General features: G+C 41.3%; 1 protein-coding gene across 1 annotated transcript in view; it reads right to left on the reverse strand.

Moving 5' to 3' along the window:
- Positions 1-12,351, reverse strand: part of LOC137425815 (uncharacterized) — a 1,363,480-nt gene that overhangs the window by 1,242,097 nt on the left and 109,032 nt on the right. Inside the window, exons 58-60 of the mRNA XM_078775194.1 lie at positions 10,866-10,935; positions 8,831-8,998; positions 8,208-8,324 (exon numbers count right to left, since the gene is read on the reverse strand). Of these exons, the coding sequence (XP_078631320.1) occupies positions 8,208-8,324; positions 8,831-8,998; positions 10,866-10,935 (355 nt within the window). The remainder of the gene's footprint in view (positions 1-8,207; positions 8,325-8,830; positions 8,999-10,865; positions 10,936-12,351) is intronic.

Below are 12,351 nucleotides of genomic sequence, written 5' to 3' on the forward strand. Positions count from 1 at the left end.
TCCACACAGCTGACAATGTCTTGAGTGATCCTCGTGCTGCCACTAATTAATTCAATCTCAGTTTTCAAAGCAATTGTTCTTCAGATAACATTCCATTTGTATCTGCCCCATGTCGTCATGATTGCAATCCATTTAGTCTGGCACTTATCCAGACTAATTCTACTGAAGTTAAGAACTTCCTCGGTACTCCCCAGGTGTATAAATTACCAGGTTTTGATAGCATTTCCCCATGTGCTCCTCAAACTAGACGCTGAAAGCTTAGCCTACCGGCTAGCTATGATCTGTAACTTCTCGCTTGCCACAGACGAGGTCCCATCTGAATGGAAACTCGCAAATGTGGTTCCAATACATACATCTGGAAACCCTAATAACCCAACGAATTGCAGACCAATTTCACTTTGCTCTTCAGTCAGAAAATGTCTTGAAAAAAATTGTTGGCAAACATCGCACGAACCACATGTACAGATGAGGCCTTGTTTTAGACTGTTGGACATGATTTTCTCCCAAAACATTGTTTTATCACACAACTTAGTACAATTTATGACCACTGGGCCAAAACTTTGGATTCCCTCAAACCCCCTCATATTGTTGCCATCTTCTTGGATTGGTCCAAGGCTTTTGATTTCGTGAGCCACGGTATTCTCCTTGACAAACTGCATACATATGGAATCTACGGTTCCGTCCTGCAGTGGTTTCAATCCGACTTAACAGACCGTCAACATTGGAGACCCGCAAGACCCCAAAGACCCGTAACATGCCTAAGACCCTTAAGACCACTTTGACTCCCCAAGTCCATTTAGACCCTGAAAACCCTTTATAGCCATAATACCCTTTTAAAACCCCCAAGACGTTTGGAGACCCTTTTAGACTTGTTAGAACACTAAGATCCGTCAGACACTGAACACCCTTTAGAGTTTAGACCCTTTCAAATCCTCATGACCCCTCATTCCCTTTAGGAACCCAAGACCCTCATTAGACCAACTGTATGAGGGCCTTCGGCAATAACACGAGGTTCACCAGTCGTAATTAAAAGCCCACTGCCCCCATTGGTAAACAACCTCAGTAACAAGCTACAAGGGTACAAAATAGAAGTAACAAATTAAATGTATCTTTCTTTTCTTTTCAGGTTCTGCTCATCTTCGTTAGTGGCATCGGGAATAGTCCAACGTAGCAAAGAGAAAAGTCCACAGTGGCAAAGATAAAACGGTGTCCAAGACAACAATTTAACCCCCATTATAATCAAGTGGGATATGTTTGTGATTTTACGATTGCCAAACCTGAGGAATTTTTCAAGATATTAGATTGAAACTTACACAGGTTATTTTTATATACACATGGACACTGCTCGGACTTCCAGGAAAGAAGTCGGTATTTCAAAAAAGTTGATCTGGAGTGAATTAACGTGGGTATAAATGATCTAGGTTTTGGAAGGGGAAAGATAAGAGATGGTGGTGAAGACCTGGAGCTGTTTTAAAGACCTGGAGGGAGGAGTGGGATTATAGAGAGTGAGGGAGTTTGTTCCAGAGGCGGGAGAAAAGAGGAATTGAAAGAGTGAAGGTGAGCAGAGAGTCTTGATTTTGGCAGTTTCACCAGAAGAGGGTTGCTGGCAGATCTTGTGCGACCTGTAGGAGTATTTGGGAGACAGAGCACAGACAGAGCTGGGGGGGCTAGGCCGGAGAGGAATTGGTAGAAGACAGAAAGACCACAAACCTGCCTGTGGTGAGTGAATGAAAGGCACTCAGAGTTAGCTTCATCGTGGGAAATTCCAATGATTCTGAAAGATTTGGTTTCAACAGCGTGAAGCCGGGCTAGGTGTGAGGCAGAAGCACCGGTTCAGAGGGGAGAACAATATTTCATTGAGCTGCGGATGAAAGCCTTGTATGTGGTGAGGAGCTCAGTTGTGCCAAGGAATGACTTCACACGAAGGAGGATGCCCAGTCGGCGACTGGCTTTGGAGGAAAGTTTGTAAATGTGGCTTTCCCAGGAAAGATCATGGCAGATAGTGAGACCCAAGAGCTTGAGTGACAGAAATTTTGGAGAGGATTGTTGAGAAAGTAGATGGGAGGGTTGTCCAGACGGTCTTTTCGGAGAGACATAGTGAGAGTGTGAGATTTGTCAGTATTGAAAGACATGTTCCACTTGTTTGACCAGTCTGTGATGTTGTCCAGGTCTGCAGAGAGTGAGGAGGCTGCAGACTGCCGATCTGAGGGATGAGGTATGGAGCGGCAGAGAGTGGCGTCATCAGCAAAGAGATAGAGAGGATTTTCTAGTGAGTCGGAGAGATCATTGATGAAGACCAGAAAAAGCACAGGGCCCAGAACACTACCTTGGAGAACTCCAGGCTGAACAGGAAGGGGAGATGAGAGAAATTCATTCAGGGCCATATGTTGACTACGACCAGAGAGGAAGTCCGCAAGCCATGCGTGGAGATGTCCATGGATTGCCACACCTAAGCCTTGGCACACCTGAGCTCCCCACCACATACAAAGCTTTCATCCGCAGCTCAATGGAATACTGTTCCCCCCTCTTGGCCAGTGCTCCTGCCTCACACGTAGCTCGGCTTCATGCTGTTGAAACCAAAGCTTTCAGAATCATTGGAATCTCCTGCAATGAAGATAACTCCGAGGGCCTGTCGCTCACTCACCGCAGGCAGGTTGGTGGTCTTTGTCTTCTACCGACTCCTCTCCGGCCTTGCTCCCCCAGCTCTCTCTCTGTGTTCTGTCCCCCAAATATTCCTAAAGGTCGCACAAGATCTGCCAGCAACCCTTTTATGGTTAAACTGCCAAAATCTAGGCTCTCTGCTCACCTTCACTCTTTCATTCCCCTTTTCTCCCGCCTCTGGAACAAACTCCCCCACTCCCTTCAATCTCACTCCTCCCTCCAGGTCTTTAAAACAGCTGTACACCACCATCTCTTATCTTCCCCCATCCCAAACCTTGATCTTTTCTACCCACGCTAATTCACCCCAGATACACTTTTTTGAAATTCCAACTTCTTTCCTGGAAGTCCTTGCAGTGTCCATATGTTTTATACCTCTCCCACCTCCCTCCAAGCCCTCTCCCTCCCACAGTTCTCTCGATGTCCCTGCTCTCAAATGTTGTGTTTGTGTCCTTCACCCGAGTTGTTCTTGTCTACTCCCCATCTTGTCTACCGCTCCCCATATTTTGTGTTTTATGTGTCGGTTTGACTTTTTGTGTGATTAATGTTGGCTTTTTCACGAGGTTCGATCTTGTATACAAAAAAAACAAAATTAAAATAAAAAAAATACCATAGGAGGAGAGTTTAGTGGGCAGAGCGGGGTGCCAGACCGTATCGAAAGCACGTGATATGTCAAGGGAGACAGCTCTAATTTCCTGTTTGACATTGAGGACCTCCATCCATTGTTGAGACAGCAGAAGCAGCATGTCCAGAGTAGAGTGACCTCGTCTGAAACCAAATTGATGATCAGAGATCAAGCCATTGGAGAAGAGGAAGGATTTGATATCCGAAGCAATGATGGATTCAATGACTTTGGTGATAATTGAGAGCAGGCTGATTGGTCTGTCGTTGCAAGGATCTGTTTTTGTACCTTTTTTGTGTAAAGCGGTAATGTTGGCTGATTTCCAAGCTGATGGCAGATGACCTTGAGCAAAAGAGAGGGTGAAGAGAACAGAGAGAGGGTGTGAAAGAGCGGAAGAGCAGGAGGACCCGTGAGCTGATGCCGTCTGGTCCAGTTGCAGAATCAGAGTGGAGGATTGACAGAAACTTCTCCACCTTGTCAGAAGAGAAGGACACAGAGTCCAGGAGCAGCTGGGTACGACTGGGTACAGAGAGAGACGGGTTTGGGACACAAGATAATTGAGGCAAACACAGAGTTGAGGCATTCAGCTTTTTCACGTGTGGAGTCAGCTGTGTAGCCGTTTGAGGTAAGGGAGGGGATGGAGGGGGAACAAACACCAGAAACAGATTTGACCTGACGCTTCCAGGATTTGGAAGAGGGAGACAGGTTTGAGAGTTCAGTCTTGAGAGTCGAGAGATATTGTTTCCTGGCTCTCCTGAGGGTGGACACACAATTGTTCCGGGCTTTGTGAAAGGAAATGAGATTGCCTTCCGTTGGATTTGCTTTCCAGGAGAAGAAGGCAAGCTGTTTTAGGGCAACTGCCTCACCATAAGATTCCGTGTACAATGGATTGGAGGAAGGGTATGACAACTGAAGACGAGATGGGATAAATCTGTGCATGAGAGAGAGCAATATACTTTGGAAGAATTCCCAGGATGTGTTGATATCAGAGGCAGTAGCGATGGGAGACCAGTCCAGATAATTGATGGCTGCTTGAAGACCTTGCCAGTTGGCCCGAGTGAAATGCCAGACTCGTCGATGCTGAGGGGGCTCTCTGAGAATGGCCAGAGAGATGTCCACTTTAACAAGCATATGGTCAGATGAACGGATTGGAGCAGAAGAAGAGCAGCAGACATTTGCAGGGAAGTTTGTCATAAACAAGTCTAGAAGAGAAGATACTCCATTGACTGAGATCCGGGTCGGGAAATTGACAGATTGTGTCAGTCCCAGTTGGTCGCAGAAGTCCTTTGCTGAGGTGCCATGGCTGGTGAGAGAGGTACCCACACCCAGCCAGCTGGCATGACAGTTGAAATCACCACATATGAGGAAGAGAGAGTTGGGATGAGTTGATAGAAGTTTGTCCATGTTGTCAGACAGCGAGATGTAGATGGGGTCATCACTGTTTGGTGGACGCTACAACACACACATGAACAAAAGGTGGGAGCGGAGAGAAAGCCGTAGCCAGAGGTACTCCTGGGGGTGGGGTGGAGAGAGGGCAGTGCAGGGAGAGTGAGGAAGAGAGTTTTTGATAGAAATAGCAACCCCACCTCCAGGACGAGGCTCAGGTCTATCATACCGGAGGATGGAGTAACCAGGGAGAGATATTAAGGAATCAGAGACATCTTGAAGGAGGACAGTTTCTGTTAAGCAGATTAAATCTGGTTTAAGTGTAAGTTTTAAGTCTTTTAAGTCTGCTTTAATTTGTACGAATGTGTCTTTCATATATACTGTATATGTATAGGTCTTTCTAACCACTGACTGACTGAGATGAATGTTCGGTGCCTTCCGGTTGTCATATAAAGATGAAATTTGGCGTGCCAACAGACATTGAAGCCGCTGCACCGGGAAAAATCCCAGAACAGTCGGAAAACATCGGTAAATGAAAAATTACGTTAAAAAAAACCTCAATCAATATTTAGCATTTGAAAATTGTAATTGATATAACTGTAAACTGTGAAATAAAATCTCAATGGAAATCTATGCAAAAATAACGTAAATGCATACGTAAAAAAACAAAAAAAACCTCAATCAATATTTAGCATTAGAAAATTTTAATTTATATAACTGTAAACTGTGAAATAAAAATCTCAAAGAAAATTTAAGTAAAAACAGTACACACGTCCGTATAAAACAACAACAAAAAAACCAACCTAAATTGATATCGAGAAACCGGTCGGTGATGCTTGCCTATAATCATAAAGCTTCAATTTATTATGTACCTACAAACAAAGCACGGTTTGTTATTGCTTACAGAAAGTGTAAGCATACCCCATGAGTATTTGCATACAATTTGGTCAAAATTAGTCAAAGGTCAAGGTCAATGCCATCCACAACATATAAACACCTATTAGGTATTAGGTGGGAATTACAGTAGAAAATGTATCAACGAAATTTGTTATGTACAACATTTCATTATGTAAAAACACTTGATAGGTCAAATTATCCAAATTAACAAATTGCTGTTTCCATGGTAACTTTTGTATATTTGGATTTTGCAAGTGTCATGCAATGCACGACATCTTTCTTGTTTGATTATTTTTTTGTTTGTGAGGACATCTTGAAACGGTGTGGACTGATTGGGACTAAACTTGGTGGACAGGTTGGGTGTGTGACAAAGACGAATTGATTCTATTTTGTTGAAGATCTGGATGCGGACCTGAGATTTTAAAAGGGATTCTTCACCATTGAGTAATCTATATATAATGGAGTAAGTGTTTGTTTCTATGTATGTATGTATGTGTGCATGTATGTATGTATGTCTGCTCTTCACCCATTGGTTGGACAGCTGACCTGACTCTTCCCACAAATGTAATCTGAAATACTTAACCCAAAGTACCCAGAGGACACAAAAGACAACTCCCCCCCCCCCCCCCCCCCCTCAACACCCAGAGGACCTACAAGACCATGAAGATCCAGAGGACCCAAAAGACCCCAAGGACCCGAAATAACTCATGGACCCTAAATACCCCAAAAGACCCTGAAGACCCAATGGACCCCAAAGACCCAAAAGACCTAGAAGACCTAAAAGACTGAAACCCCAAAGACCAAAAAGAACCCGAATATCTAAAATACCACAAAGACTGAAAATATTCCAAAGACCCTTAGCAACCCTGAAAACCCAAAAGACCCTGAAAGACCCCGAAGGGCCAAGAGAACCAAAAGACCCTGAAGACCCAAAATACCCCGAAGACCCAAAATACCTGAAAGACCTGAAAGACTGAAAAGACCCAATGGACCCCAAAGTCCCAAAATACCCAAAAGACCCAAAAGACCCCAAAGACCTAAAATACCCCAAAGACCCAAGAGAACCAAAAGACCCCTGAATACCCAAAAGACCCTTAAATACCCTGAATACCCTTAACTACCACAAAGACCCCAAAAGACCCTGAAGACCCTTAAATACCCCAATGACACAAAGGACCCAAAAGACCCTGAAGACCCAAAATACCCTGAAGACCCTAAAGACCCCGAAGACTCAAGAGAACCAAAAGACCCTGAAGACCCAAAAGATTCTTGATGTTAGGTGGGGTGATGCTTGATGGGGGATTGTGAGGGGATGGTGGAGGGCAAGGAAAAGAAGAGGGAGTGGGTATTGTTAGCTAGGGTGACGTTTGATTTTTTTTTTTCTGGAAAAATTGAGATGCCTCAAAAACCAAGGACACCTATACAACAACATGCATTTTAAGGCCATTTTCCCTGCTAGAGCGGGGGTTAGCCTTGCGGTCCCCATGACAATCTTCTCCATTTTGCCCTATTTTCTGCATCTCTCCTTGTTAACCCCCTTGCCCGCACCTATGTTGAACAGAAATCAGCAAGAGCAATATTACCAAAGGAAATCAACAAGAAACCAAAGTCAAAGTAGTTGTATCAGAAGAAAATATCAGATGGCAGAAAAATGTGTTGTATGCTCGGAACAAGATCCCCCGTAGGGCGGATACTCTGCTAGTAGGGCTAAAAAGTATAAATAACATTAAATCTCATAAAGTGGAAGATGGATTTGGGCGAAACTTGGTGGACAGGTTGGGCGTGGGACAAGGATGAATGAATTCTGTTTTGTCAAGATCCGAATCCAGATCCGGATACGAGTTTTTAATTGAAAAAAAAAAAGTGATTCTTCACCATGAGCATGATATTTAGCATGGGTAAAAACGTTATTTCAATGACGGATATATAGCACGGATATTTCAAAAAGTTGTGGACAATTTCTGACAAAACTGAGTGAATGGGTTGTTTGGGTGATTCAGGCAGATTCGATTTTAGTTAATTTTTTGTTTTTAATGGATATCACCGCAGCCAAGGCATATAGCCAGCCACTCCAGGTAAGGGGCTAAGAGAAAGTTAGAAAAATATGAGGATAAAGCAAAACGAAATAAAAAATAATAAATAAATAAATAAACATGAAGGTTAAGGTCCGGATGAACAATATGCACTCACAATAACTGAAGAGAGAGCTCCAAGGTTAAGAGCAACCTCAAAAAAAACTCGTGTGGGATGGTGCTCAGACGAGTATATAAAGTTATGTTTTCCTGCCAATATCTGTTTGATTCTTCAAAAGACTATTTTTGTACAGGTTATCAAGAAAAACCTTCACAAATACAAAACCTTAACAAAAAGGTCACCGGTGTAGGATTAGTGACAGGCAGTAGATTTCCTTCATTGGGATTCAATGTACCTGGATATTTCAACTATTTGTTATATTTTATGCCAGCAATTAATTTTTGATGACAGCACCAGAATGGCAGTTTTAAGCCAAGTGATCGTTTCAAGGATCAGAATCACACTAAACTCAATAAGCACGGACAACTCAATAAGCACGGTATTCAATGAGCTATCCTGCCATCACTCTTCTCCTTTGTATTGGAAAAATAGGAAAGCATAAGTCACTTACACGTGAGCCCAAAATCAAAGTAGAGAGTCTTTTCACTCGGTGGATCGTCGCCATTAAATGGAATTATTGTTCCATTCCGGGAAGTGAAATCATCCTTTTTATTTCCATTAAATAAACCTGAAAATACATTTTCATGATTATCAACAAAACGTTTTGAGAACAATATAATTAGTTTATGCTACAATGAAGTAGCACTTGAACAAAATTCTCATTGTTTTTAAAATTCCATCCCCACCCTGGTTGTTAACAAAATACTCGCAGCAGTTAAGGAATGAAATTACATCAATGATTAGTCGAAGCTCTCCATCAAGAAAGTACTGTTACAGTATCTTAGAAAGCATTATTTCATTCCAACAGTTTGATTAATATCAATACAAAATGCGATCGACGAGATAATCAATTCTGATAGAATTGAACTTCAGCAACATTTAAACTTTAATATGTGGATGATGGTCTGATAAATTTAAAATTAAGAAAGCATGGTTACGAACTTGTACAATTGATTGGAATGATATAAAGGTGGTAATTTCACAAGTGAGTACTGATGAAAATACAAAATGAACAGAGCATTTCATTTGGTGACCATGTTCCTTCGACACTGCACCTGTATTTGCCTCACATACCGAGCAGGCCTTGGGTTCTATTGTTGAAAGTAGATGGCAGACTAATGGTGAACTGGAGAGCACTGACTTTAGCTGTAACGTTGACTGAGGCTCCGCTTGGGAAAGAGACTGTCACGTAACCTGGCGCAGAACGCCATAACGCCATGTTGTTGAAATCAATTTGCTCCTCTGAAAGAGAAGAAAAGAAAATGTGAAATCTTGAGGCCAATCTTCACAGTTCTGATATGCAGCAGTACATTGTAATGACGAATTAATTTATTAGATTGTACATCATTTTCAAATTAAGAATATATCAACAAGCATTCTGAGTATTGCGCTGCAATACATGTCCCCTACCGGCAGCCTGCACGTATTGCACTATGTGTGAATTATTTAATTACCAACTCACGGTCTGAGGTAACTTGGCTAAAAAATATCCGATTTGCACCAAATAAAGTTTATGAATGGTTGCACAGACCACTACTTCTCACTAAAAGTGGAAACAGAACGTAAATTGGAGTTAAAACAAGGAATATTAACAGCTTTGACTTACCACACTCCAAATTATAGTCCGGAAAACTGTTGGGGAAATTACCAAAGTTCAAAGTGCCATAACTTTGTCAAAAATGATCGAAACGTTGTGAAGTTCGAGCTTGATCTGTAACCTATCATGTGGAAACCGTGTACCAAGTTTGAAATCATTAGCATTAAGAGTTTTGAAAAAAAGTCCGGAAAACTGTTCTTTGAGTGACGGACTGACAGACGGAGGGACGGAGTGCAAACCTATAGTCCCCTCCGGTGTACACCGGTAGGGGACTAATAACAGATTCAAATGCTGATCGAAAATTTTACAAAATAGAGAGGGGTGGGTGGAGGTGGGAGGTTAATTGCGGGGTTTCTCAATAGAGAGGTGAAACTCATCTTGCGGGGTTTCAAATATTAGAAATTTCCGCACGATTCTTCTTGAAAATCACATCTTAATTTTACATTCGAGCCAAGACATCACCACATTGCTGTGTATGTTCTCTAATGTAATTTCTGGAGAGCTCTTTGATTCGATAATAAACAAAATCATGTAAAGATTCCATTCCAGGCCGCAGATAAACGGCTCTCATAATTGGAAAATAATTTATGCCTCGTGGGTTCATTTTCCTGAAATTGTTGCACAACATGGGCTCGATCCAAGCACCCGTCAGAATGGCATTGCTATCAGGGAATGAGTTGAGATGTGGAAAAAATCACCATTAATCATAGACGATCGATTGGGATTTGAAGTAGCCATAATATGTCGAATAAATCTATGAATTGTTGCAACCATGTGATTCTGACACTGATTTGAGTCCTGTACGTTTATCAAACTTGTATGGCAATTAAATGTTTGCATGTTGAATTTACTGCTCAAATTTAAACATTGCAATTTACAAATCAATCACCTGTTAAACCTCTCCAGTCGACAAAATGAAACCAGCTGTTTCTGCAACCACCGATCTACACTTAAATATAATCATTTTATCTCAAACCAAACGAAATTGTCGGACTAATTGTAGACTTTTATTTTCTTTCTGGCAGAGTCAAGTGGGAATTTACCGGTATTCCATTTCTGTAACCACTGAAGTCATTTGATAAATGCACGTGGGGCGTTCATTCATGGTTCATATCTCGTCAGCCATTAAATGCCAAGATGTGTTTTTAATCACAAACTCAGTAAAAACAAAGAACGGCAAGAATGTAAAGAAGGTTGTCAAATGTAAGATTAGATTAGTGAAAAGAAACTTGAATGGCATTAAATAGTCTGAAGGAACATATAACTCATTTATACTACATCAATAGTGGCACAATTGCTGTTTTCCTTTGTTTTGTTTTTGTGTTTTTTTTACCCCTGTTTGTCTGTCTGTCTGTCTGTCTCTAAGCAGGACATCTTTTTTTAAATGATGTATGGATTCAGGTGAAATTTGGTGGAGAGGTTTAGTATGAGACCTCCCAACCACCCTGCCCCCCTCCTGCCCATTCAAAAGAATGTTGCACATTTGGTGTTCAATGTATGTACTTCATTTACCTGTGACATTAAATTCAGTTCCATTCAACCAAAGTGTGGTGTCATTTTTTCCACTCAGTTTCCACTCCACCTGAGGGGGGAAGAGGGGGGGGGAGCAACAAGAAGACATCATACAGAGCACGATACTTGCAAAATCCACCCCTCTCCCCCCCTCTTCCCCCAAAAAAGGTTATCATTGATCCATCAAATTGTCCATTTCATCAAGGTTAAAATTGATGATCTTGATGAAAGCTCGGTTCAATAGGATGAAAAGTGACGATTTTTCAGATGAAAATTGCTGATTTTAGAAGTTTGGCCGAGAGATAAACTTAGAACTTTTGACCTCAAAAATAGTTGGTTTACCAATTCAGTGATGCACTATGTAATTGCTGTTTAATTTTAAAGTTAATAAGATAAAAAGTGATGATTTTAGAAGTTTGACCTTCAGTTGACCTTTGACCTTTTGACCTCAAAATAGTTTGTTTCCTTATTTAGTGACAATATGCAAATGCTGTTCAATTGTCAAGTCAATTGGATGAAAAATTGCGATTTCAGAAAGTTGACCTCGAGGTGACCTTTGACCTCAACATTAATAGACTTCTCAATTGTGACGACCTCTACAACTTGGTGAAATTTCATGACAATCGGTTTAGAATTGTGACCTGTAGGCGAGTGGTGACAGACAGAATAACAAGAAGATGTCATGCAGAGCATGATACTTGCAAAATCCAGCCCTCCCCAAAATAGTTGCCATGGAATCAAATTGTGCAGTTCATTAAGATTATAATTGACTATCTTAATCAAAGCTCAGGTCAATCAGATTTAAATTGATGATTTTTCAGATGAAAATTGATGATTTTGGAAGTTTGACCTTGAGTTGACCTTTTAACTTTTTACCTCAAAAATAGTTTGTTTCCCTATTTAGTTACTCAATATGCAAATGCTGTTTAATTTTCAAATCAATCAGATGAAAAATGGCGATTTTAGAAATTTGACCTCCAGGTGACCTTTGACCTCAAAATCAATAGGCTTCTCAATTGTGACGACCTCTATGACTTGGTGAAGTTTCATGACAATCGGTTTAGAATTGTCACCTTTAGGCGAGTGACAAAAAGACAAACAGACAGAATGTAAAATCACTCAAAGAGCAACACTTGGAAAAAGAGAACAAAGAAGAATGGCACTCGGTAGAGCATCCCTTTTTTGACCTCAAAAATAATTGGTGGTTGAACTCAGTGACCGGATATGTGAATCTTCTTCAAATTTAAGTCAATCAGATGAAAATTGAGAATTTTAGAAATTTGGAAAGGTTGTTGACCTTTGGCCTATGTTGACCTTTTGACCACAAAAAGAAATAGGATTCTGTCGGACCACCAACTCTACCATTTGGTGAAGATCGGTTTGAAATTGTGACCTGTAGGCAAGTATAAGTGAGCGGACAGACAAAAAAAAAAAACACACACACACACACACACACACACACACACACACACACACACACACACAC

This window comes from Myxine glutinosa, chromosome 4, assembly GCF_964187855.1.
Source record: "Myxine glutinosa chromosome 4, kmMyxGlut1.1, whole genome shotgun sequence".
Lineage (NCBI taxonomy): Eukaryota > Metazoa > Chordata > Myxini > Myxiniformes > Myxinidae > Myxine > Myxine glutinosa.